Source organism: Anopheles coustani, chromosome 2 (assembly GCF_943734705.1).
Source record: "Anopheles coustani chromosome 2, idAnoCousDA_361_x.2, whole genome shotgun sequence".
Taxonomy (NCBI): Eukaryota; Metazoa; Arthropoda; class Insecta; order Diptera; family Culicidae; genus Anopheles; species Anopheles coustani.
Window position 1 is genome coordinate 83,560,783 of NC_071289.1, and position 27,773 is coordinate 83,588,555.

Genomic DNA, 27,773 nt, shown 5'->3' on the forward strand with positions numbered 1-27,773 from the left:
CAATGTTTACTAATGATACGCGGGAAACAGTAGTCAAGGCAATGTCGGCAATGACTCCCCACGGATTTGTACTGTGAAACCACATCCTAGTGACACCTCCCCCATGGAGCGTTTCTCGAGTCCCTGGGTGACATTGTAAAGCCGTTGGGCCGTAAAGCCATGCAGGCGCTCTATTCCTTTTATTCTCACGCCCACTCCAGCATGCAGAAATTACATTCACAGCGCAATGAATCACTCCACTGTTAATGGCGAGCTTTTAATTTGATCCTGTTTTCAGCCAAGTGCCATTCATCGGTTCTTTTGAGCTTCGGAATGCATTCTGAACCTTCGTTGGGGGTTTGGAACCAATTAAGAAGAGCTACATTTATAAACGGAATAAATGGAATATACGTCAGGACATTGACAACGTTTAAATGAAGCTTGGTTGTTTTAAAGCATTTTCCGCAATGTATACATTGTTTTGTACACAGCGGCTTTTCAATACACGTGCAAAATAAGTTGTAACGAAAACAACAACTCACTTCCAGGTATTCAGTTCTTTCGAAGAAAACCATGATAATCAAATTAATCGCAAAAAGTGTGATTCATTTTTCTGTCTCCTTCATTATCATCCCATCGTCCCTTAGTTCATTAGATAGCCGACTACTCGCCATGGGACACGTGTTACCGTTTCCGGTCATATAGCCTTATCGTGTTATGATCGAATTGGTTTTGTTTTCAACCCACCAACCACACCTTGCGATTATTGTGTGGAGGCTTACATGCACAAACACATATGCACACACACACGCACACAAAAGGGCCCATGATTTGGATGACACTTAACGGGAAAGGATATTGTTAAGCCACCAAGTCACATCGAGGCATCATATTTCTCGGATTCCTTTTCACCGCCAGCGTTTGCATCATTTGCTAACGATAGGCATGATTGGCATGTGTCAAATTAAGCCCGTTGAGGTTTTGCATCGACTCTTCGGATAACGATGGCGACCTGTCAATTGGTTATGTTTTATGCTGTCCCTTTCAACCCTTTCGGAACAATTGATACGGCGGTGTACAGGTTACATCCAAACAAGAATAAAAAAAAGTTGCAGATATTGTTGTTTGTAGTTAATGGCATCGACTCTGGCTGATATATTATCTCGAATATCGAATCAAAACCTGTTATGCTTTTGTGTCGTCCGGCGTCAACCACCAGGCGCCCCCATCACATGAAATAAACGAGTTTATTTGAAAAGATAACAATAAGCGATTCCACTAAAACGCCATTCAATAAGCACGAATATTCCGACAACAAATCGCGGGAACACACAATATCCCCGTTGCGGAAAAAATACTCAATAACTTACAAGCTTTTAGTTTTGATTCGTAGAATACTGATATACACTATAACGTGCATTTTGGGGATGAATTATATGGCAAAATGCATTCGTTGCCTTACACATACAACATGATTTCAGGCTTCAACGATTACTACGACTTACTGTTAAACATTTCCAGAAGTTAAGTTTAAAGTTGCTAATAGTCCATACCTTCCAAGATATTTATGCAAGTACTAAACTGTTTACTCACCTCGTCAATGTCGTGAACTGGCATGAATGTGCTTCTTATATTCACCAAAGTCAAACAGCGTTTTGTGGGTGGGGATATTTCTATCCCTACCACCGTGTTTACGAGTAAATTTTTCGAACATCATGAAACAGCAGCGTGAACTCTTTTTTAAATATTACACTGCATCCCCTCCACAAACATTTGCGATGAATTTTCGAAAATGTATTCGCCTTGTAAATGAATAGCTGTCATGATTTCCATAAGGGATTCACGTTTGAAAAGCCATGCTTTTAGTTTCTCGATTCAATAACTAATTCTCGAAGCAAACGAAAAATATAAAGGATCATTCATTCGGCAAAGGAATATTCACCGAATTCAGCCTTCATCATGTTCATCCTTTTATCCATCGCACATCCTTTTCCTGCTCAAATACATTCATCGACATCCCATGAACAATCCCCACCAAGGTTTTCAGGAGAAAACTTCTGAAAACAAACGTATTTATTTGATGAAACTGCGCTAGGAATTCATGTAAGCATAATGTTCACGATTGTTTTTCCACCCACCGATAAACGATTAACCCTTATAGCTTAAACAAACCAAACTAAAATTTTGGTTATAAAATAATTAATTTAAAAAACAAAATATTTTTAACCAACCCTGCAAATCTCTGAAACCGACGATAAAATGTTATTAAAAGCCCAATTATGCTAGTTCTAAGATTCAAAACCCTAGTTCTAAGATATGTCTTAGCCACAGGTTGGCCAGACTTTATTAATAAACATAAACATAAATTATGAATATTACCAGTTGAATGCTTGCAATATCTCATTGAAGTCCATAAAGAAAAACATACGCGTTATTTTGAAGCTTTTATTTAAAATGTTCTCTCTATTTCTATCGAAGTTACAAAATACGTTCGCAGCTCGACGAATTAAACCGTTGCTTAATTTTCACTAACTAGAAATGATTCGTGTTCTGTTCACTTTGCTGGAATGCAAATGGAAAATATGTCAAACGTTAACGTATAAGATAAATGGTGCACTCTGGCTCGTCAATACATGCAGAGAATGTTCTAACTAGGGGACGGATTATGATTCATTTGTACAATACGTTTTGGACAATTCTGTAATCCTTTTCAGGGATTTCATTACTTGCGACGCTGGCATGTATTAAAATTCAAATTGAAGAGATTCACAGTAGAGCAGAAAACAAAAGATACACTACGACTTTTTTCTTGCATGCGGAATGTTTAGATTGTTAGAATATTTTAAGGATTCTTCAACTATTATAAACTATAATAATTCTTTTGGACGGATATGTCTCGTTCCTTAGAATGGACGGATGTTTCCCGTTAGGCGTCGAGAATGGAATTTCAATGAAAAACTGTGGTTTCGCTTCTAAATGACATTCCTCTGCCACAACAATACTACCACGGCAAGCAGCAAGCTACTGAAGGCACTCATCCCTAAACTACCCGCACCTGCATGACAGTCGGTGATACGCCGGGCACGCATGAAATCCGGGCCCAAGTACGCGTCGAACCATCGTTTGTCGGCATCTACGACGCGAAGGCCGCGAGTAGCGTCAGAGAAAATCAAATCATGATACGGAGGTGGTGAGTAGAACATGCTGAAGCTATAAAAAAGAAGGAAAGGGATGTTTATTATAGGCAAGGAAAATCGATATGATGAAGCTGAAAGCATACCTAAAGTCATCGGAGAACTTTCTTCCGTAAAACTGCTGCGCGTAGATGAATAGATTGACGTAGGCGCTCTGTTCCGTGGCGTTGAATCCTCGACCACCGCGAGCGACGATAGCGTTGGCCTTAACCTTGCCTAGGTTACACCTCTTGTAGTCGTTCACCTCCGCCCTGGTGCCATCTGGGCACAGCAGCTCAAAATCGTCCGGAAGTGCATCACGTGCCCACCACTCACGCTTCTTACCACCCGTGTTTTCAATGACTGTGGTGTGCCGTACGAACGCCACATGGCCACCGCCCTCGACCAGGCACCGGAACGCTCCCGTATTGCCGTAGTAGTCTTCCGACGCGTCACGGCGACAATAGCGGAAGCTACTACCGTGGCACAGATCGCACATATTATCGTACGGCAGACCGGTGTTGTACTCCTTGCTGATCGCTCCAGGAATGCATGATTTGGTGAAATATTCCGCAGCCGCTCGAATACTATCACAACCGTACGGTCGAATCCAGCCGTTCGAGATGAGGTACGCCATCGGATAAACCCATCCAGCAGCCGTGTTGATACCCGAGTGACAGGTGTACTTTCCACGCAGGTAGGTTAACTCGGTGTCCGGATCTTCCTCCTTAGCTACCGCCACCACATAGTACTCCGGAAGCCCAAGGTCGTACACCTCGGACATGAAAGGCATCAGATCGTAGTTCAGTCCGGCCGTGTAAACGTCGCTCGCATCCAGTACGGCCACATCGGCCGTGCCGGATTGAATGTACTGCATGCAGGTGATGTGCGAATGTGCCTTCATACACATCATGTCCGGTTTAATGAGCTGTGCCTTCAAAGCCGTTCGCATCTTGATGCATTTTTCGTACTCCGCATCGGAAGTGACGCACATGACCATCCTACCCACGGGGCAGGCTCGCGTGTCGTAGATTTGGTCCAACGACTTGCCGAGGAACTTCTGATAATTTTGCTTATCGTCATCGATTGGGGCCAGGTAGCGGGCCGTATCCTCGAACATTAAATTCAACCGACGGCCGTAGCGCTTCGATTCAAACAGGTCGAATGTTTCGTAGGGTTGAGTTTCATTTCGGGTGGTAGTGTCTTCACCGAACGGAGAGTAAGTGGTAGTGGACGAGTAGTACCCGTTCCGGGACGGCCCGTAACGATCGTCTTGTCGATCATAAACCGACGATGTAGTGCTGTTATAACGCTTCTGCTTTGATCCGTACAGCTTGACAGCGTTTGTAAAGAACTTTTTATAGCGTAGTCGATCCGATTTGGACGTCGCACTCGAAACTACCAATGCATCCGATGGAACAGCACCCCATTCACATTGACGATACTGCGAAATCGGTTGACGAGTGCCATCTCGACACAATAGCTCAAACTGATCGACCGTTACGCCGGGAATGAAGCCACTGTCGACCAACTCCTCCACCGTGGTGTGCTTGAGGAAGGCAACATCTCCCGCTTCAACCAAGCACCGGAAGGCACCCTCGAATCCAGCGTACGGGTCAGTCGGAGTACATTTTCCACCGGGCACCTCACCGGTGCACAGCTGGCAAAGTTTGATCGAGTTATCTCCAATCGGATTGTACTTGTCGATCAATGCATTAACGGCGCACGATTCTCCGAAATAGTCGGTCGCAGTTTTTACAAAATTGTTGCAATCGGTAATGACCATGCCACCTTCCCGTTGAAGCTGCAATCGAAAATGCCACCATTAACAGTGTTGTCACTGGTTTTGATTTCGCTGTACTTACCGTATAAATAGGAACGGTCCAGCCAGCATGACTACCGACCCAGGAGAAGCAAGCCTTCTTTCCACGTAGGTGGCGCAAATTTGTCACGTCCGGTAGGGAACCTTTCTTAACCACTGCCACCGCATGGTACTGCGTGAAGCCACCTTCATAACCTTCCTGCATCAGTGGTATCAACGAGTGGAATCGGCCACCGCTGAAAACCTCACCGGCGTCCAGGGTCATCACATCGGCTTTGCGCTCGTTGATCAACGCCATACACTCGTCGTGGTCGTATCCATGGTGGCAGGATATGTTGAGGAAGAAATTGTTAAACAATGCCACGTCTCGCTCGAGAGCCTTCGTGAAATTCTGACACTTGTACGTTTCTTCCAAGCTGGTCGCGCACCACACGATGTTGCTTTTCGATTCCTTCTCATCCTCGAAGTAGTATTGAGCTGTGTAAACAAATGCGAACCACGTTAAATAACATTTCTAATGGGTTATTAATGAGTTTCCGGAGCTTCGAGTCCTGCATCTCGTGTCGATTATTTTGTTTGTAAACATTATAAAGCGTCGGTATTTTATGGTCGTTGGTGTTGGTGCAAGCTGATTGGCCTACCAACACACACATCATTACATGCTTGTAGGATCCGTGATTCATTTCCAATGCATCCATTCATTAATTGAACGGCGATGCTTTCATTGTTTCATGAAATAGTACAAACATGCGGTAGTCAAATTTACAACAGGAAAGTTTCCTCACTATGCAGACCATCCCGAATTGTAAATATTTTGAACGATTACAACACTAGACGACCCAATTCCATTCCGACACAAACGAAGGCATTCAACAGATTTCACTTACCGGTGGTAAACGCACTCACAGTTAATACGATTGTGCCGATGCACAGCCAGCGGTAGACCGCCATCGTGGTGGGCAAACTTAAATTGTACACAAATAAACTTATCAAAAAGATATTAAAACTATAAATCTAAGCACTAACAAAACAACGCCCATCCGAAGGAGTGGCAGTAGAATGTCTGACAATTGTGACAGTTAAAGGAAATTTGACATTCGATAGGATTTGACATTTACTTGATTTTTAGTAAATTTCAAAATTAATAAATGAAACATTTTAAATAAACTTTTCATCGCACCTTTAAACGTTTTCCACAGCTAGAGAAAAATAGCAAAAGGTGCGTCGTTAAAAAGTTCAAGATGTTCCAATCGATTTTTCTTTGCACACTGACATCTGTTTTGATAGCAATTTGACAGTCTAGATTCTTCGCCGCAAGAACGTGCTGCGGTAGGTGGCGAAGAAAAAAGAATGCAGCGGCTTTCAATTGAAAACTAAACCATTCTAGATTATGGTTGTTTTGCGGTAATGAAAATAATTCAGCTGCTCGTGTACAAACTATTGGCACGAGTGTTAGATACCGTGAATCTTTTCTTTAACGTGCGCCGCCTGCACTACATCCGCGAAGTGATCCAAGTAAGTGTCGAGGTGTTGGTCCAGCAAATCCACTACGAGAGCGAAGCAATGGCAAAACGTCGGTCCGTGTTCGCGTTTCGACCGTTCGAGGTGTGCGACGTAGACTATCGTAGCGCGGGCAGCCTGACGCCACGCGGCTCATCCGGCCGCAAATTCCCAAAGGCCCGCAGTGGCCATCGGATTGTGTGCAGCGATTCGGCCATCTACTGCTTCGGGGGATTTAATCCAAACAACCCGACGACGCAGAATGTAAACAATGACCACAACAGGGAGGACTCCTGTTTGTTCGAGGAGTTGTGGAAGTTCGACATGGTACGAAAACAGTGGTCCCTACTGTTGGATTCAAAGGACGATTTGCCGATCGAGCTGGCCTCGAACGCAATGCTGCTGTACGGTGATACCATCATGGTAGAGTATATTTATAGATTTGGGGGTTTTGCCTGTGCACTTCACTTATGTTTCTTGCTTAAATTGCAGATTTTCGGTGGAACTGGCTTTCCGTTTGGGATGAATTGCTCGAACAAGTTGTACGTATGTCCAACAGTGAGTAAGCCCATAGGCTCTTTGGAAATGCTAGAAATTGAAGTTAAAGGCGATCCGCCACCACCACAGTATGGACAAGGAATTGTCTGCCACGATAATTATCTATACACTATTGGAGGGACCAATGGTTTTGATTATACTCTCGACGTGCATAGGTTGGTAGAAAAAGCAACAAAGAAAAAAAACTGTTTTAATCATGCTTACCAACCACATGGGAATCATATTTTAGGCTTCATCTTCCAACAAGGAACTGGGAGTGTGCCTACGAATGTCGGCCAAATATTAACGATGATCCGCTGGGTAGATATCGCCACGAGTTGGCATACGATGACTCTAAAATCTATGTGATTGGCGGCGGAACTAGTGATTCGGTATTCATACTTTCGTCGATTCCCGCCTATGATATGAAAACCAATAAGTGGGACTACTGTGTGACAAAACCGGACCCAAAGGCGGGACTGCCCGGGATCCCGGCGGCCCGTAAGTGTCACTCTTGCGTCCAGATTCAAACCGACCAAGGATTGGAGGTGATCGTCGCCGGCGGATACGACGGCGTAATGTACTTCAGAGACATTTGGAAGCTGAATCTTTCGTCCCTGGAGTGGAAGCTAATGCAAAAGTCCAGCCTGCCGCACCCGTCGTTCTTTCACGATGCGGCAACTACGAGCGATGGTTGTATGTACATATTCGGTGGCATAACGTTCAACAACAACACCAACGTTCGTACTAATACGCTGCTCAAGATGTGGACGACTATCCCGCGGCTGAGTGTCATCGCTTGGGAAGCGCTGCTGCATTACATTCCCGGCCTTCCCAGTAGGACGAAGGAAGAACTGCTGGAAGCCGGTATTCCAAGGCAATTTGTAAGTAGAGTACACGATTGAGCGGGCAGTGGCTATGGCGATTCTTAGATGGCACGCTTCAACCAGACCGGTTTATACTTCTCATTGGTGATCTAAAAACTCCTACAGATAAAGTTGATGATTGTACACAAGCCAGACACATAATAAAAGTACATAACTCTTTAAACATACATGTAAGCTTATTTTTGGATGAGAAAATTTTTAAAAAGCAACACTCAAGATGAATACGGGTGAAGATGAATGCGTAAAGTGCATACCTTATCCTATCTATTGTACTCACCTTGGTTCACTACTGTCAAGTTGATTCTGACGTATCGCGGCAGCTCAATTGACGGATCGCTCATTCGGTGAGAAAATATCGGATCGACCAGTCGAATTGCGCCGCCGGTGGCATCTCGTGCGAATCGAAGTGAAGAAAAACCCAACTCTGCAAAAATGTATATATTTCAAGTTATTTGATAATCACCCGCTCCGTCCGCTGAAGGCGTTTCCACCAGAAAGATCATCGAGCCTACGCTACAGCAACCGAGGGCAGTAGTCGCCGCAAACCCCGGGGGCGTCAGAGTTTGTGCCGGAACCGTACATTTCGTCGGATCAAAGTCGCGTGTTCGCGTGTTTGTCGCGTGCGTGTGTGCGCTTTCCGTCGGCGTTGGAGTGCTTCGTTCGGGCAAAAAAGCGCGTGTTTGTAGGGAAACCCAACAAATCGCCGGATCGGAAGTCACGTTTTGTCACGAGTCAACATTTTCCACGTTTCACAGCCGATTTGGCAGATGCGTGTGACAATCACTACCACTGGTCTTTTGCACGCCGTAATTCAATCCCCCGCGTAGTAAGAACTAAGGAGATCTCAGGACACCTTTCCCTCTCGGATCGAGAAGAAGGCAGCAGCACCATTTGACCATCGGATTTATATAATAACGCAATACGCATCGAACGGGGTGCTCGGAAGCAAAGCAAGCTGCTTGGTAACCATTGACATCAGAATCCCGAAATTTGCCAAAATCTCCCCTCCCAGTCGAGAGTCCCCGAGACCGAAGAAGCAACAGCATGGACGCGATAGAAGAGCGAAAGGTTTATCGCCTGGTGCTGACGGGAGGTGAGTTCGAGATGAGATAAAATATCTTCGCTTTTCTTTTTTTTTTGCGATGCGAAAATCGACATCACACACAGGCAGGTTATTTAAATTTAGCTCTCACGGGGCCACACAACACATCATATAGGTTTCTTCTCGATCTGTTGTGGCTTGTGTGTTTGTAAACGAGCGTGTCTGTTTACTTGGACACTATCCGTTCGCCGCGGCGCGGAACATGTGCTTCAGGGTTTTCGCTGGCAGAGAGGAAAAATAATGTAATAGAAAAGTAAAACGCGACCCAAGTGCGCCCACTCGCTGTGTAGCATTACTCCTACCGACCCATCTCGCAATTGATCCTGGCAGAGCCCGCTCAAGGTTAAGGCCGAAAGGCTTGCGAAGCCCATCGGGTTTCTTCTGTCTGTCTTGTTTCCGGTTGGACAACAACGGCGTCGTTGCATCAGATGTTAATTATATTAGAACACTTGTTCAACGTTTTAGCTTCTGGTCACGCGATATGATTGAACAATTTCTCATCCCGTTTTCATCTGCTCTCTAAATCCTCCATCCCCAGGGCCTTGCGGAGGCAAAACGACTGGCCAGTCGAGATTGTGTACGTTTTTCGAGAACCTAGGATGGAAGGTAAGTTTCACCAACCGGCTACCGATATCGAGCTTATGTTTGTATTTTGCCAAGTACAAATATTCAGTAGCAATCACTTCTTTGAAGACAGTTTTATTTGATCCTTTTTTCACGACCTAGAGGTTAGTTCAGTCCCGTTGCCGTCATTTCCACCAATTCCAACTCTCATACGACCATTCATTTTCTGCTTTCCTTAAATGTTCCTGCCATCGTCAATTACAGTGTGTAAATCAGTAGGATTTATGCTTTTTAAACTAGTATCTAATAGTCCGTTTTGATTTGATTTTACTTGATTGAATTAATTAAAGAGTGTGTCCCTGTTTGTCGTTGAACACAACCACTCCCCCTTAAAGTGTACATGACCTGGCCCCCAAAACCGTATTCGCATTGAATGCGTGACGTAAAATGTATGCAAACAATTAATTAACGGATCAATAGACGCTTGTCGTCGTAAATTGACAAGTGTTGATGTTTTTTTTTCGATTTGTGCAAATTAATTGAAATATGGCTGTTGTATGTATATGTCCACGTTATATATCTCCTGCTTGGCGTAGAATTTCTCATCATTCAAAACCCTCAATACATTTCGCATTAAACGGTTTTATTAAACCGCCTCACAAATCATGCAGAGTTGTCCACACAACACACAACATGCATGATTCGCTCCATCATTCCATTACGAACCCGCTTTTACGTACGTTTTAAAAGGATCAAATAGTTTCTTCTATAGAACGGTTTTGTTCCACTTCTTTTTTAATTTTTGCAGGTTTTTCGCGTGCCTGAAACGGCCACAATCCTTCTCAGGTACGGTTTATAGCAAACGTATCCCATTTTTTTACTTATCGTCCAGCTTCCGCCGCTGCCTTTCGAAAGCTTCACTGAACAGACTAGTTTAATTGAAATAGAAAAAAATGATCGCTTGACCAGCGACGATTCTACACGAAACTATAATTTTCCTTCTACTTGGCTTGGCGGCCGACTTAGCTATATTAGTTAATCAACTCGAACACAATGCAATGTTCTCTTATTTTTTCGAGGCCAAGCGCAAAGAAAAGTTAACCCTACGAAAGAACCGATCCGGTCCGGGATTGGTGTTGGCATTTCTTTGCGCAAGCCAGTATCAGCATCGGTCAATTATTTACCGAAAGTAGTTGCATACCACCTAGCTTTCCCCGATACGTTGTAAGGTAGACCGATTAGAAGCCGCCAAAGACCACCGCTTCCACCATCCCTCTCACGAGACTCGCGCGGACGTTCCAAAAGCAGCGTATAATGTTTAAATTTTGAAGCAAAATCGATTGATTATCCTCGTATCATGTTCTCGTTTTACAGCGGAGGGATCAAATTCGCCGATTTGGTGGCCGATGAAGGTAAGCAATGGATTTATTGATCGAGCAGCGGAAGCAGGAAACACATTAAACAAAGCAAGAATAATAGCGCTAGAATCGTATCGTTTCATAGCTTTTTTTCTCTTCATCAAATTTACTCGGCAATCTGCTCCGTCCAAATTGAGTAACTCGTTCGTCCTTTTTTTGTTTTGTTAAATTTTTGTTTGGTTTCTGCAAACCCCCCGATCGATGGAAGAAGGAAAACGTTAAGAGATCGATGAAAGAGAAGCATCGGATGATGAAAGTGCCTTTACCGACCGGTTATGCGATTGCATTGCGGTGTGCAGCAGCCCTAGTTTAACATTAAATTAGAGACATTTTGTCGTGTCATGTCCTTTCCCCTCCCCCTCCCTCCCAGTTAGCTACGGTTGGTTTCATATAGCATGATGTTAATGGAGGCAAAACGAAAGGTCAAAAGCCATCGTTTGGCCAACCCGCGGCAGGGAGTGAGTCGTTTGTTTTTTCGATTTATACCTGAAGACATTTTACACAAATTTGTGGCAAAAGAAATTTTCTAGAGTAGGCATCGTTAAAAGCGAACAAATGCATAACAGCAATAACTCAGGGGTCACGCGATGGCAATAACAAGTTTGACAGTTTTGTCCACCACCACCACTACCACGACCATCGGGTTCGGGTTTAACGACGGTTAGGAAATTAAGAAACGGTTGTTAGCGTACACGGGAGATGGCACATTCATTAGTCCGCTTGATCGATGGGTTGACGGGAAGATAGGCCGATAACCGCAAATTGAGTAGATCCTTTACCCTGTTCCTTGCATTGTGTCATCCATACGACCTCACGCTTCACCCCCCACCCCACCTACAAAACACGGGGCGCAGACCCATTATGCTTGGAGAACCGAAAGGCACAACAGGGGTTGTATTTTATCAGGGTAGTAGGCAAAACTAACCGAAAGCAATTGTGTTCTACACACCACCAGATCGTGGCAAAAAGAAGGCCGCCGCAGCGCCCGTCTTTAAGGATGGCGTCCCGGAGCATAGCGTTATTGATATTGACAAAATTACCACATGCGCCCGGTGCATGGAGGCCGCCGTCGGGAAAGTTGGTGATGGTGAGTTTACTACTGGCGCGCGCTCTTCTTGTGGCAATACGGTTTTTGTGCTGCGTAATGCAAACACAGACGCTCCGCCGTCGCCAAAACACACGCCGTACACCCACAGCAACACAACTCCATCTCCACCCTTTTCCATGGGACACATTTTCATAAGCGGATGCGAGGATCATCGGCCACGCGAAAGGATGATGTGTGTGTGCGTGTGTGTGTGTTGTGTTTCTTCTGTCCTTTGCCTATCTGTTTCATTGCTTTCATCATGCGCTCTGTTGTTTCTTCGACGGCTTGCCTCGTTATCATTGCCTGACGTGGATTCCGCGTTGCTAGAATTAGAAAGATAGATTCCCAAGGGGGGATATGCCGTTAGTGTTTGCCACCGTAGTCGATTCATCCATCGCTGCCCCTGACACTCATCGAAGGCCCCCCCACATGCTGTTGACACGCGGTAGCATGTGCCCGCAAACTGCTACTGCCTGTGTTTAATAACAAATGAGTCAAATGAAACTAAATTAGATAACTAAACGCTATCACAGACTAACCAATCGTGTTTAACTACGCAAAGTTTGTTGGCAATGTTGTTATTGAGCTACTTTTGTTACCATCAAAGCACCACGCTCGCTTAACTGCCGACGAAACCCATTGAAGCTAAGGACCATCGAGGACTTCCTAGGTTAGGTGTCTCAACGATATTTGTACAAGATTGTCGAACAGTGTTGCATCGCTTATTCTCTATTACAAGTGTTTACAGAACGTACTGGTTTTCAATGTAAACCCAGGTTTTTAACGTACAAAAAATATAAAAGATATTTTTTAATTTTTCTCCACAATTAAGCCCTACTGAATTTAATTAACGTAAATTAAAGAACATAAGGTGTCATGTCTTAATTTTACTTACGAAATTTTCATCACACGTGAATTTCTTATGTCGAAGACAAGATGCGCTTAACCCTAACGGATGGATATAGAACAAACGTTCATAAGTATTACTACACTAAGTCTATTTTATCGGCCACTACTTTGAACTGTTACTTTGAACTAGTGTTGTGCCTTATGAATCTTTTGGGGAGATTCATTCATATGAATCTTTCAGTTAAGATTCTCTCAAACGTTCTAATCGAAATCTTCAAACGTTAAAGAATCTTTCGAATCCTTAATAAATCTTCATGCATTTTTCGTGGACCTTTGGCGTAACTCATGCCACTAAATAAAAGGGTCCCTCTTGCCATTTTTAACTCATCAGTTTTCAACAGTTAATGGATCTTTGAGATTCATGAAGCTCTCATTAAAAGATTCAACCAATCTCTAAAAGCAAAAAAACCAGATTTAGATTTATGAATTCGAATAGGACAGACACAATTCTAATTTGCTTATTTAGCGTACCAATGTACGTTACGATCATCAACCGTTCCTCAAAGATACGAACATACAGGGTGTGGTACAAAAGTTCACTTGAAGAAAACCGTCTCTACGTAAGTAAGACTGTAAGAAATGCAAAAGCGTCGATTTGTGGTTATCTTTCGGGCGTGGATTATTTGGTCTTCTGTTTATCAGTGCATTACAGAAAAGTTCATAGTTACGAAGAGATAGCCCTACATATGTTGTTCTTTTTGTGTGATTTTGATTCAAAACGCCACATACTATACGTATTTCCAAACAGTTGTTCTTTCCCTTCAAGTGTTTGTTTTTTTCATAACGGTTTAAAACTCGTTTGTTGCTTCGAATTGTGCACTACCGTTTTCGATCGAAGCAAATCAATTATCAAGCTGTGCTACACACTAACGCTTTACTGGAACCATTGCACGAGAACTGCGGTGTGTAAGCGCTGGAAGGAAGGAAGTTGGTGCATGCATTCGAATACACAACTCCCTGGTCGATCGCGATGTTCGTGCCTTTCGCGCCCATTGCACCGTGTTGAAGTTGAACTCGCCCCGGTCATCATCATATCGTCAAGCACGTGCACGTGCTTCTTGTCCGCGACGTTCCGGCCTGGATGGAACGGCATTTTGCAACGTGTTTGCGGACCGTCATATAGCTTTAACGTATGTGTGTTCAATTGATTCTTGCCGTGGAGATGAAACATGGATATTGAATTCTTTGCCAATCTGCCCTCGTTTTGCGATTCCTTGACACAGACACACACACACACACAGACGTGTGGGACACCAACTCTGAGGAAACTGTGCTTGAGAATGTTATCAGACTAAGGCCTACAGCAGAGGATCAGCAACCCTTCGCTAGCTGCTGGGAGTGAAGTCGGTGGGAAGGCATGCTTTTTTTCAAAGCCAAGGCAACACGTGATAATGTTATCCACTGACTTGCAAGCAAATGGGCGAGATGCATTTCGTGCGAACGCGCGAGGAAGAATTTGAGGAAGGGAACTGTTTACATGCTGCTATTACAGCCGCGCGAAGCTATTTCATTCTAGCAAGACGAAAAAATACATCAAGATGAAGGAAGCGAGATAGACAACATCGGGCAGATTCCGGTCGGGTACAGTCGGCGGCAGCAGGCACGCAACCTAACCGCGCGAAACGGGCCTGTGTGGACCGCATGCTCTGCTATGTTTAACTTCCGTCAATGTACGTCACACCTCGGAACACAGTGGGTGAAAAAGTGTACTCTTTTTGGACGTTGTGTAGATTGAACTTTTTATTTCAATCGATGCTTGGTGAAAGAAAACATTACGTGCTCACCAATCCAAGCGACGAAAGCAATCTTTTAATTTTCTTGCGTTACATATTATGTAACTTTTGAACTAACCTTTACGTACATTTAACCCATAAGTACAAAATGGGAAAACAATCCAAGAAAAAACAAGATAAACACATGTAGGTTTTCATATTTTTTTCCATGCTTTACTTACTATTACTTTATTTGTAAAAACTTAGTCAATGTGGTTTTTATTCTTGTGGAGATTAATTTTATCACAAGTTCAAACTAAAAGAAAAATTAATTTATAATGTTTTCGGTATTGCTATCCAAAAAGTTATTATATTACATTTTTTTATCGTATCAATTTATAAAATTTTTGTTTTTTTTTTTTTTTTAGAACCGTCGACTATCGTGTAGCGTATAATTTGACGATGCGGTCATAGTTTTAATAACTTTAAAATATTTTTTTAATGTAATGTTCACTTAATGCCTTCATGTGAGTGCCACTGTGCGCCATGTAAACGGCATTGGTTGGCGTGCGGAAGTATGGTCCATCCCACACGTTGTTATCAGACAAATCCGTGCGCTCTTCCTGTACGGTTGTCGTGCGTGATCTCTGTATAGATCCCCGGACAAGGACAAACCGAAGGTGCTTGCATAATTCCTGTTGGCGTCACCAGAATCAGAGCTCTTACCCCTAGTACGGTTTAGCTCATCCTAATTCTCCTATGCAAGCATGGCGCGCTGCCGATGTTCGTCACCAGACGGTCATGTGGTTGATCCGAGCGAGAACCGGTGAGATCCACCCGATGCCCCCCTCCCCCCACTCTATCCGCACTGGCACAGAAAGAGAGTGTTGATGTTTTTCTTTCGGTTTCATTTTGTTATCAATGTGGCCTGCTGCCGAGAGCGGAGTCGTCGAGGCGCCCCGGTGAAGGTGACAATCGCAATAAATTGGCACTAATCGGACAAGCCAGCGAGAGACAGAGAGAACCGCTGATGCCGGCTAATGGGACGGGCAATGATATGGCGTACCGATGATGGGGACCGCAGATAGATGGGTATTTGATTATTTTCATCGACGAGAATCGGTTCGAACAACAAAACCGCCCGTGGCGGACGCTGGCCAGCTTGCTTGCAGCAAAAGTAGAGCGTCGCCGACATCAATCAGTTTTTGGTGTCCACTCTTTAGAAGTGTTGAGTAAAGCACATCCCCCCTACCAAACGTTCGGGACACGGTTGACAAGTTGGCAATTATCATACTCACCGTGGTCCCCGCCGGGACTCACAAGAGAGGGACGGGGCGCGGAGGGGTCAGTTTAACCGGGACGAAGCGGCGTGTGTGGTTGCCTTTATTTTTTGTTCCGCTTTTTCTTGCAAACACAAACTTTCCGTTTTCCCTTTGAACGGCGTGAAATCTTTAGCTAAAAAACAAATCAAAAGAAAAAGTGCCACATAACGAGATGAGGAAAAGGTTGTAACACGGAGCGGATTGAGTGTGGGGTTTGTACGAACGATGTGGGGGGTTAGGAACAATCATCACAAATATCGAGGTATGTTCGAGAACACGATGAATTGTTTATTTTACCAGCTATATTTACATTCGCAGTTTCGCTTCAAACGACGTATAGGATACGAGAAGGAAAGAGGGGACACTGGACCGATGGCACAGTGGAAGTAGGAGGTGTGGGTGAAAGTCCTGTTTTCCCGTTGCCCTCTTCTAGTAAATGACAAGACAAACGAGTGCACAAAAACAACCTCTCGCATATTGCGCCATGCAAACCCCTCCTAAACTTGTATCGATTCTACTCGATCCTCTTACTCTGACGTGTGCTCTATATTTAGCGCCAAAGGAAACGATCGCTTGATATTGAAATTGTTTCCGTTTGTACCTTTCCCTTCTCACCTCCCTGTTTTGTTTTGCATCCACTTGCCTTAGAAGGCTATCTCTTCGGTTTGCGATGCGGAAAGCAAAATCGGTCAGCAGTGTGAAATATTCCCCAATCAGAAGAGATTGTTTATCGATCGACATGTGTCCAAGAATGTTTGCAAACATTTCCCTGCACAGCTGTAGTTAGTTCTACCATGTGTGTGTGGCAGCATCTTGCCCATGCGGTTGCTTTCACTTCCCTGCCCGACGAGCCTTTCTAGATGATAAGCTATGTAGGACTGGCGCTGCTGCTGCTACTTCTGCTACTACTTGCTATCGAAACACGCTACAAACTAATCATTCAAAGTAATCAATATATAACACCCTCTCGTCCCTCCCCCACCACCACTCGTGATGTAATCGATGTGACCATACCTTGTGTTTCCCGAAACATGCCTATCTCCTCGTCGTAATCTCATCTGTCGATTTCCTCCTTCTCTTCTACTTCTTCTCTTTTCCATCGATCATACTTTTTGTACTCTAGTGATGAGAATAACAACTCTGTTTATATATTAGAATCAGACTGAACAATCGTCACGACGGTTCGAATCTTTTAGTTACGCTTTTGTGATTTAGAACGTGAAAAATGAGTTATTTGTCGCCACAGAGACAAGAATTCTAAACAGGGATTCGAATGAGAGTGGGTAAAAGAGTTGCTAGTCGTCACAGCATTCGAATCCGTAGGAGGATTTCAATCAGGGATTTTAATCTCAATCAGGTATTCTTTTCAGCGGTAAAGGCATCCCGAATAAGTAGAGATGCATTATAATATTTTTTCTTTGCAAAAACATCACAACACTTATTTCCTCTTTTATCAAATTTTATGGGATTGATTGAGTTAAAATCTCTAAAAAGGATTCGAATCCCTTACAAGACTCTTTTAATCACACATTCACTCGAATCCTTGTTAGCGGTTCAAATCAAAAAGGAGTTACAAAAACTGTCCGTGAGGATTCGCATTAATCTATTCAATAGTATGATTCTGCTCACTCACTTATTCTTACTCAGTGCGCACCTCACTATTGTGTCCGGAGAGACCTTTGTACTACGTTGCCGCGCGTTGTTTAGAATGTTTGCATGATGTGGTTTGCCCGTTGGCGCAGCTTTTCGTTATGATGTGATGTTACAGTTGAAGGTGATGTAGACTGATATTAAATGGTTTTTTTTTTCTATTGCTTCCCCCATCGGACGCACTTTAGTGTACAAATTTCAGGAGAACCTGCTCCGCACGATGATCCAAATCGAAAACACATACTTCGAGCTGGGCAGAACGAGCAACAAGAACTGTTTGATCATCTGTGATCGTGGCTTCATGGATGCGAGCGCTTGTAAGTTTTTCGCTACAAGGGTTTCGCTTGTACAAATTAACGTTGATTTGTTGGTCGTGTTGGTTACCTTGTTTTTAGATATATCGAAGGAAAAGTGGGACCGTATGATGCGCTCGAACAACTGGAACCCGGTGGAGCTGCGTGACAATCGGTACAACCAGATCATCCACATGGTATCGGCCGCGAACGGTGCGGAAGAGTTCTACGCCACCGAGGAACACTCGTGCCGGTCGGAAGGCGTGACCCTAGCCCGCGACCTCGACTACAAGGCGGCGTCGGCCTGGATCGGCCATCCGTACTTCGACGTGATCGACAATTCGACTGATTTCGAGAACAAAGTGAACCGGATGATCGAATGCGTGTGCCAGAAGCTCGGTATTGACATTGGTGATCGTTTGTCGATCACTTCGCGGAAGGTTAAATTTTTGGGTAAGTTATTATTTTTTGTTGATGTTTTTTAAGTGCATGTTAGGTAAATTCTTTGCCTTTGCTCTCTTTGCGCTTCCAGTATCCGGTCCGATGCCTGCCGATTCAGCCTTCCCGGCCTTCCAAGACTTCGAGGTGGTACACCACTATCTGCAGTGTGCTGGTCCGCGTGTACAAGCACGGTTGCGTAAGCGAGGACAGAATGGCCGTTGGAGTTACATCCACACGATACGTCGGCCGCAGCAACATGGCCAGTCGATTGAGGTGCGCACGCAACTATCACATCGTGACTATCTGAACATGCTCACCCAGCAGGATGATGCTCACTTTACCATCTTCAAGAAGCGCCGTTGCTTCCTGGTGAACAACCAGTACTTCCAGATGGACATCTACAAGGAGCCGAGCCATCCGAGGTATGGTTGGAACAGGGAAAAATTAGAATTTACCATATGAATTTAATACCGTTTTTTTTACTCCAAAGGTGCAAGGGTTTGATCCTGCTAGAAACGTATACCTCGCTCACCGGTGACCGGCTGAAGAACATTCTCCCGAAGTTCCTGAACATCGTCAAGGAGGTGACCGGGCAGCCGGACTACTCGATGTTCAACCTATCGCTCCGGGAGGACTGGAACAACACGAAAAAGTTCTGCTACTCGCTGCACGGTAAGAACGTCTGTTGCCACCGTTCGCCGGTCGACAGTACCAACACTAGCGACACCACCACGAACACTACATCCACCACCACTCCTGCCATTGCTACCGCTACCGCTACTACTGACACCGGCGTCGATAGAGCCACCGAAGCGGCGGGCGCCGATCTGCCGAGCGAGTAGAGCGTCCTCTCCAAAACAACGCCATCGCACACTCGGTGTGAGGTGGCATACTCCTCCTTTTCCGCGTTGGGACACTTTAAAGGAAGCGGTCGGTTTTGTGTCGTCGGGCTGTAGCTTTTCTATAGTTTATACTGCTTTGAATCTTACAATCTTTTTCCCCCCTAACCGTTGTGTTTAACGTTGCCATTGTTAATTTGTTGTACGAATCTCGGTTCCCTGTCAACGATCCATTCCACTCTTTTCTTTGTACAAATTTGTTTTTTTTAATGTAAAGGGCACGGCAAACGAAGTGTAATCGCTAGTGTAATTTTGAATTACGCTTGGTCCCTCGTGTATCGTCGATATTCGGTTCAAGCGTAATTGTTTATGTTTTGCAATTTGCTAAAAGTTGTAGCATTTTTTCGAAACTACGGCTAGTATTTTGTGGTTTATAGTTTAAAATACAATAACTACGCTAAATAATCACAAAATTTCGATAAATATACGATTAAAGTGCGATCGAATGAGCTTGGAATTGGTTCGTTTGGTTACGTTTTGACATGAATACACATGCGATTATAAAGCCAAAAATTCGTATTGACAGATTTGAGCAGCGGAATTACACGATTACGCTTCGTTTCCCGTACCTTCAACGCCCATTTTAACCTATAGCAACTTTCACCTAACGCTAACTTGTCAAACGCCTGTTGAACCTCAAACCATTAGTGCAAATGCTATCACTTAACAACATCCCCCGGCTTGGTCAGTTATTGCGTTGCTTTGCGATTTTATGCTAGTGTTTTAAGGTTGAATTGAAGCAAATTGTTGCAGAGTATGCTGTTGTCTTGGATGCGAGAAAAAATAGAAACATTCATGATCATTGAAAGTTGCTATCGTTAACAATTGGATCATTTTTTTTTCTTTTCATTACCTTGTTTCTTCGTTCTTCTCTTATTTTTAGAGATTATTTCCTGTTAATTTTTTTTTTTTTTGTACCATTCGTGTTAACATTTTTATTTTTCTGGTGTGGCTTTGGTATTTTTTTCTGGTTTCTAATCTATTTTTTAAATGCGAGGAGGATGTTTTACTTCCGAACTCGTTTCGATTGGTATTTATTAACAAAATTTCTATTTATTTCACACAGCGATATAAAATCGTTTCATGCGGGGTTTTACTTACCAATTGTCATATCCAGCGGTGTACTAGATCGTCAAACGGTACAAGCCTACTATAAAACATTTCATGGTGAATCGGCAAACTTATAGCTTAAAATACCAAACGGGTTGGGTAGACAACTCATAGCTTTCTAGGATCTACCGCAATGATGGGTCGCGCATGGAGGATTGTTGTAGACAGTACAAATTTCAACATTTACCTGCACCCTTCGATTTATCGTGTCTTCAACAATCATCCATGCAATACCTTTCATCGTTTGACCATTTTTTGACAATCGAAGTATACTGATGGATTTGCCTGTTGGTGACCGAAACGCTGTAAGCTTCATATGTGTGTTCCATGACGCTTCTCCCATCGAATGTTTTTTTGTCGTGCGCTAAGTAACTTCACCTAAGTAGAATTTCCGCCAGCATTTTCCAGCGTTAATACGGTGTTCGAAATTTCCCGGCTCCAATCCACTAGCGTACCTGGTGATGGCCTCCGCTCCAGTAATTCGCAACGAAAATTCATAATCCAATTCAATTCTATTCAATTCAATTCAATCCATTTTCAGACAAAAATGTGGTACAAAATTGCGCTTTTTAATATCTTTGAACATGTTTGTTTGTTTTCTTTCTTTTTCGTCCCTTTCTTTTTTTTCCATTTCTTCTCTCTTTTTCTCTATTTCTCGAACCCCGTTTGCTTCTCTTTCACCTTCCAAACGACCCTCCCCCCCTCCCACCGACAACAGATCAAGACGATGGCGACGTGAAAACGAACGGTCACACGCAGAAAATGATCAATGGTAAAGCGTAGTCCACGTGAGCCGCACGAAGCACGTGGTTTGCGTGCGACGGCGCAAGGATGGGCTGATTGATCGAACGGAAAACGGTAGGCGAGCGCGGGGAATGCATTAGTGGACGCGGCGGTGTGTAGTGTTTGTGTGTGACGTGTGGGATGCAACGAGGAGGAGAAAAAGAGGAGCCGGTGGTGAGCGCGCAAGGAAGGAGCATCTCGTGCCGAGGATGAACGAAGGAGAGGAAGAAAAGAACGTCCAATGGCTGAGTTTTTTAGTAGTTTGTGTTCTTGGTTTAAATTATTGTTTAATTGCTGAAATATGGAGCAAAAAATCCTCACACACACACATACAAATGTTAGGTCAGTCAGAAGAGAGCAAACGTTTTGTTCTTTGTTTCGTTGATTTTTGTCTCATTGTCGTCCTTTTCTATTGGGCATTTGTTGGTCGTGTGGCTACAGATGATTTCAGTTCGTTTAATTCTAATTTACTTTACTCGGTGCCTTAAGAATTCATTTTGCAACACTAACAATTTACTTTAACTGAAAAGGTGCATCGTACAACGGAAGCCAAACAAATTGTGAACGGAAAGTACTTGAATGGCGAGATGATACTTATGTATTTTTTTTTTTAATTACTAAAGACTCTTTGGCTCCAGTTTACTAGGCTACATTTATGTTGCCCAATTTAATATGGCTGTTGCTTAATTTTACCCCGAATATATTATACTGGCTTTCACACGATAAAAGAACCAAACCCCGGTTGGCAAAAGAACATTGCATACATAATATGTAAACCCTCCATGTCAGTACCAAATACCAAACCCCTCCAAAACGTTCGAGCTTAAACAGGTTGAACTGCTGGGGATCGATGTTCGAAAAAGGGAAGGCCCATTACAATAAGAACAAACAAACACTAAATAGCAAACTCTCAATACAACTCTACCTCTCTACTAACCTGCTGCAATAGAAAGCAAGTCTTTGTAACATCTTATGCTGGAAAAATAATACTACAACATCCCCCTCCTCGATCGACGATCGACGATCGTGAAGTTGTGTATCGTTTTCTTTATCTTTCCATCGAAAGCTTTTCTATATAGTCAAAACGCGCGCTTTGTCATCTTTTCAACTCTCTTGAAATATATACACTTGTGCGGCGCGCCGGTCAGTGTTTTTGCAGTTAAATTTGTTTTCTGTTTATAATTACTTCTGTCTGTGTCGATCGTCTGATGCTCTTCTCCCTGTTCTATGGCAGAGTGTAGTTTACGTTTGGTCTTTATTTTTCCTTGAAAGAATTTCTTCTTCACATCTCTCGAGCGCCGCGCACTGGCGTGTGCTTTCATCTAGAAACGTTGGACTGGTGCCATGTTTTGCCATCACAGAACAGAGAAAACCATTCATTCATTCATTGGTGCTACCGAAGGAAACAACGCGATCGGGTTGTAAAGGGCGCAAATTAATGTTTTGACCATACTTTTGAAAGTCATTTAAAATTGTACTTAAAGTTGTATAAATCGTAAATATACCACTAGTCCCAAGTTACATATGTGGACCTTTACCAACGGGGCCCAACCATTGCCGAAAGCGACCACTGTTTTCTAACACCCACATTGGAAGCGAAAGAGCCTTGCGACCATATTCGATCGGTCCCAACGTTTCATGATTTTTGTCCTTTACCTCTATGGCTCGAAAGACATGCGACTTGTTGTGCAATGATGTCGGTTTTTTTGTTTGGCAAGTCCTGCGAAATCCCTCGATTTACTGCTTGTTGTCGTTGGTCCACACAAGCGGAAAGGCTCTAGCCGGGGGTTCGTAGGTGAAACAACAAGATGGACAGAAAACAGGATCGAAGGATGAGTGTGTCACCCACCAACCAATAACCCAACCAAACAACTAAACCGCGGATACTAGTTGCAAAGTAGGTTTTTTTGTCAATCAGTGTGTCTGTGTGTGTGTATGAGTGTGAACTTCTTATACATTTACTCAATGTGGCAAAGTTTTACGACCGGGACCTCTCATCGAAAGACTATTAGTGTCCTATAGCCATGCAATAAGCGAGGCAATTTGCAACAACGTAGTTTAACGCGATCGAGCGAGGATTATTGGAGCAAAAAAGATCCATAAAAATCGAAGAAATAGAGATCGAGAAAGAAATAGTAGATCGGACTACTGGAGGAGACGAAAATTTAAGAGAGAAAACAAAAAAGAAACACTGTTATCGATGTATTTTATATTAAAATGTAAAACAGTCCTGTAAACTCCTCCCGGTTTAATAATGACAAACTCCATGAAAACATAAAACAGAAAACAGCAAAGCTATATTTCACAAGGAAAAAGATATGAAAAAAGGCAAACTATATTGATGGCATAAAGAGATAAATAAACCATATGCAGTTCTAATAATATCCATGCGGGTGAATTTTTGTTTTTGTTTTTTGACTATTACAAGTTGAAAAATAAATAAAATTTCTTTACTTTTAAATTTATTTATTTATTTTTTTCAGAAGGAACGGCCTGGCCGTATTGCTTTTTGCTTTTTACTTTTAAATCTTTTCAAAGAAACCAAATAAAATGAAATCAATAGTCTATCTCTGAGTTGCTTTAGACGCTAAAGATTAGAGGATTAAAGAATCATTAAATCGTATGTTTTGGATGCAAGTCTGTCGGTTATATTGCGGCTTTAAATAGTTTTTCCTCAAACTAAACTGTTATGTTTTATTTTAGTTAAACGTTCAGATTTGTTTTGGTACAGTGTGTTCCATGATGGTTGGGTTTTATGAATTAGTTTGTATAAGTTGAAAATGTCCGGTGTATAAGTTGAAAATGTCCGGTTGGAGTATTCATTGGATCAGTTTGACAGATGTGTCATTTTTTTGGTTTGACACTAAGCTTCAACAGGACATTAGGTTTCAGTTTCATTCCGGCAAAAAGGAAGTAGGCCTATCATTATATTGTATCACATACAATATGTCGAGTTTCGTTCCAAACTATGAGCATTTGCGGCATTCGCTGCTTTTCTGCTTTCATATGAAGAAAAAAGCTATCGAAGCACATCGTTTGCTGTTGGAAGCTTATGGTGAACATGCGCCATCGGTGAAAACATGCGAGAGGTGGTTCCGGCAATTCAAGCGTGGCGATTTTGATCTCAAGGACAAGGACCATCCAGGAGCAATGAAAAAGATTGACGACGCGAAATTGCAAGAGCTGTTGGATGCAGACCCTAACCAAACGCAAAAAAAGTTGGCAGAAGCATTGAAAGTGACTCAAGTTGCGATTTCCCTACGCTTAAAATCCATGGGCAAGAACAAGAAAAGGGCAAGAAAAAAGACCACAATGGGCCCGAAGGACACGGTAAACTGATATCGCAACATGACAATGCACCGGCGCACAACATGACAATGAAGCAAACGGGTATTCCTTTGAATAAATTATATTTTATAGTTTACCCGGAAATCGTATACTTTTCCGTAAAAAAACCGAACATTTTCATCTTATACAGCTTCAAACGATTTTTACGAAAATTCAATATCTTTTCTCGCTTTAACATCAGCATATTTTTTTTGGGGATTCATGCCCGACTGCTTTTTAGTAATCTTTTTGACCGCTCTTTTACAAATTTATAACTTTGCATTAAGAAAGATTTTCCAAATCCGTAAACGTCTATGTTTAAGTAAATTGATTAACAATTTTTACATTTTTTTGGTTTTTTAATTCACCTCTCCATCAGTCCACAAGCACTCCATCAGTCCACAAAAAGGATCGGAGTTCTTTTCAGTGTTTACAATTTCTAAAGCAAACATTCAGAAAAAAAATGTATGCGCTAGAAACAGATTTACATTTTCTTAAAGATATTTAAGGTTTCACTGAAACCCACATGATTTGATTGTAAATCTAACCGTACTTTCTTTGAGAATTGGATGAGATAAATAACACAATCTACTCTGCATGTATTTCAATACAATGGGTTTTTATTGGTTGATTAAGGATTTCTGCAACTTTACTCTGTTTCCATTTCCGACGAATCTTCATCGCTATCTTCGTCTGAGCTATCGTCGTCATCATCGTCGTCGTCGTCATCGTCATCATCATCGTCATCATCATCCGAAGAGTCTCCCTCACTGTCCGATCCGAGCCATTCGCTGGAGTCTAGGCTGTTTGCAATCAACGTTTTCCATACATCCAACTTGTGAAGATCTGCGAAAGAGTCGAAGGAGAATTATGTTTATATGTTATGGTTGTAATTTTGTCCGTTAAATTGGTTAGTTTCGTTTACGTACCGAGTGAGTACAGATCGCTTAGAGTATACTGCCGGGAACCGGATTCGAACAGTCCACCGTAGACGAAGAGATGCCCTTTGCAAACGACAATTGCCGAATTCATGCGTGGGGATGGACCACCCAGATCAAGTGGTTCGTTGTCGTTCGATTTGCTTGAACCCTTGGCAGATCCAGCTCCACCTCCACCAACAGTCATCGTAAACACGCCATCATCGGACACAATCTTCGCGGCTGTTTCCGGCTTATCACCTCCTTCCATCTCTACGTCCGGCGTTTTGGATGGGGCGCTCTTCTTGGCCTTCGTCGCCAGTTCTAGTTTGCGCCAGGCATTGGAACCGGTGTCGAGCACGTGCAGATCATTACTGAACAGTCCCTTCACGTCGTCCTCATCCTCTTCCGTGTCCATCACCCCACCGAGAGCGTACGCCTTCCCGTTCGGTGCCATCGCTACCGCCATTCCGCTGCGTGGGGCAGGTTTTTTGCCACTCGGTTTCACACTGGCCCACCGGAAACCTTGACCCTTGGCATCGTTCTTGTCCGCCGTGAGCGTGTACATGTCGGTGTGCGTCGTGCCCCGATCGATTTCCTTCTTGACCGTCGACTTCGAGTACCCGCCCCAGATGAGGATTTTCCCATCGGTGTTGGCCACCATGCAGCAACCGGATCGGGCCGGCGGTGCCGTGCCGGCCGGTTCAATCTTTGTCCAGGTGTAGTTTTCCAGCGAGAACGCGTACAGATCGTTAAAGTACCGGTACGAGGCGTTGTTATCGTGGAAACCTCCGAACACGAACAGCTTTTTGCGCGTCACCACCATCCGGTGGCCACTGCGCGCACTCGGTCCGTTCGGGGCGTTCAGCTTTTCCCACTGCTTCTTCGCCATCCGGTACACCCAGAGGTCACGGTAGTGGTAGAACTGAAGCTGCGACGGCGATGCATACTCGCCTCCGAACAGCCACAGTTGGCCTCCGTCCGTGGCGACCGACACCATCTGGTGGCCACTGCGGGGTGCGGGACCGATAGACGATTTAAGTGACTTCCATTCGTTCTTGGCCGTGTGGTACGAATAGAAATCGCCGTAGATGGTTGTCTGTTGGCCGTTGAAGAATTCTCCGCCGTGCAGGAAGATTTCCTCCCGGTCTCCGGGATGCGCACAGATGGCAACGTTAACGCGGGCCGTTGGTGGAGCGCACAGGATTTCGGTGAGTTCGGATGATTTCGTGTCTTTCGTTTCGTACTTTGCGACGATGTTTTCAATATCTTCCTACAACAGAACAGGGGTAATTAATTGCTTATCTTTCCGGATGAAAAACCGTTAATCTTCGCCGAGCATACTTACTTCACCCAACTTTGCCAACAGTTTCTTCTGCTTGGCAATTAATTTTTTGTCCGTTTTCATCGACGTCTTCTCGGCCCCCATGCCCTTTTTTTTGTTTTTATCCTTTCGACCCATTGCGTGGTGAGAAATGTAACCTTTTTTGGAGAAGTTTTACTCTAGCACAACCCACCCGGTATAATTATTTTCACTTTCCCTGCAACGTCGGAACAACGTGTTATTGTTTTTGTTTACAGTCGCGTCTGACATGCCGGGTTTAGAGTTTCCAACCTAGGTTCGCACCTGCTTGGTTTTGGATTAGTGAACCTAGTAGTTCCTTTTGCTATGAATAACTCACTTCCGACACGGGTCCGACAGCAAGTTGGTTTAAAAAGGCCGTTATCCAAAAATGGATGCAAAATTCATGACAACATGATGCTCGTGTATTTTTTATGATGTGAGTGTATTATGAACAGCCTTTTTAATGCATAATAACTAAAAAATTGTCCATAAACGAAATCATTTTTGAAAAAGTCGCAATTGGAGTTAGTTGTTAAAACGGCATAATTAAATGAACGGCAACACCACAAGAATGATTAACAATAGTCGTACAATTTATTGAGAAAAAAATTGAGAATGTTAGGTTCACTTTGCATCGTGTAAGTAGGGTAAAACGATATGTTATACTGAGATACATTTCTATTCGAATGTAAGCAAAATAAAAGATGGGGCCTCAGCAGTTATTCAGATATAAGTCGGTCGCCAATTGGAGTCGAATCCGCACGCCGTATCGGAATCGGAGTCTCCCATCGACTCGCCGTCCGGATGTTCCGACAGCGTCCCGACCGGGGCCCGCACCTGGCTCGGTGTGGTCGGAACGCTCTGGCTAAACTGGTCATTACTGGGATCGTACTCGATGTCGCGCTTCTGACGTCGTTTTTTAACACCGCCAAACTTTGGCGGAGGCATGGCCGAATCTTCCTGCTGTACGGGTAGAAACACCTCCCGGTTAGTACA

General features: G+C 43.6%; 5 protein-coding genes across 6 annotated transcripts in view; 2 read left to right on the forward strand and 3 right to left on the reverse strand.

The window, feature by feature from the left end:
- Positions 1-2,419: 2,419 nt before the first annotated feature.
- Positions 2,420-5,998, reverse strand: LOC131263017 (melanotransferrin). The gene is made up of 4 exons (XM_058265142.1): positions 5,862-5,998; positions 5,018-5,451; positions 3,260-4,956; positions 2,420-3,189 (listed from the first exon to the last, which is right to left on the reverse strand). The coding sequence occupies exons 1-4, from the start codon at positions 5,923-5,925 to the stop codon at positions 2,952-2,954; spliced, it is 2,433 nt and encodes an 810-aa protein (XP_058121125.1). The 5' UTR covers positions 5,926-5,998; the 3' UTR covers positions 2,420-2,951.
- Positions 5,999-6,291: 293 nt separating this feature from the next.
- On the forward strand, positions 6,292-8,055 carry LOC131263021 (kelch domain-containing protein 10 homolog). The gene is made up of 3 exons (XM_058265147.1): positions 6,292-6,897; positions 6,967-7,187; positions 7,262-8,055. The coding sequence occupies exons 1-3, from the start codon at positions 6,382-6,384 to the stop codon at positions 7,914-7,916; spliced, it is 1,392 nt and encodes a 463-aa protein (XP_058121130.1). The 5' UTR covers positions 6,292-6,381; the 3' UTR covers positions 7,917-8,055.
- Positions 8,056-8,253: 198 nt separating this feature from the next.
- LOC131263023 (TRPL translocation defect protein 14) lies at positions 8,254-22,352 on the forward strand. 2 transcript variants are annotated; one of them, XM_058265149.1, is made up of 9 exons: positions 8,254-8,991; positions 9,539-9,606; positions 10,373-10,410; positions 10,939-10,976; positions 17,851-17,979; positions 18,058-18,408; positions 18,488-18,818; positions 18,887-19,068; positions 21,124-22,352. In XM_058265149.1, exons 1-9 carry the CDS (start codon positions 8,943-8,945, stop codon positions 21,186-21,188), a joined length of 1,251 nt encoding a protein of 416 aa, XP_058121132.1. In that variant the 5' UTR covers positions 8,254-8,942; the 3' UTR covers positions 21,189-22,352. The 2 variants fall into 2 exon arrangements, with proteins under 2 accessions (XP_058121132.1, XP_058121133.1); XM_058265150.1 differs by lacking the exon at positions 10,373-10,410 and having other exon boundaries at positions 8,921-8,991.
- A 2,764-nt stretch (positions 22,353-25,116) lies between these two features.
- LOC131263020 (kelch domain-containing protein 4) lies at positions 25,117-26,971 on the reverse strand. Its single transcript, XM_058265146.1, has 3 exons — positions 26,781-26,971; positions 25,445-26,705; positions 25,117-25,361 (listed from the first exon to the last, which is right to left on the reverse strand). Exons 1-3 carry the CDS (start codon positions 26,892-26,894, stop codon positions 25,165-25,167), a joined length of 1,572 nt encoding a protein of 523 aa, XP_058121129.1. The 5' UTR covers positions 26,895-26,971; the 3' UTR covers positions 25,117-25,164.
- A 464-nt stretch (positions 26,972-27,435) lies between these two features.
- The window catches only part of LOC131263019 (ankyrin repeat domain-containing protein SOWAHC), a 104,984-nt gene continuing 104,646 nt past the window's right edge, over positions 27,436-27,773 (reverse strand). The window contains exon 12 of the mRNA XM_058265144.1: positions 27,436-27,740. Coding sequence (XP_058121127.1) covers positions 27,501-27,740 — 240 coding nt within the window. The 3' untranslated portion in view covers positions 27,436-27,500. The remainder of the gene's footprint in view (positions 27,741-27,773) is intronic.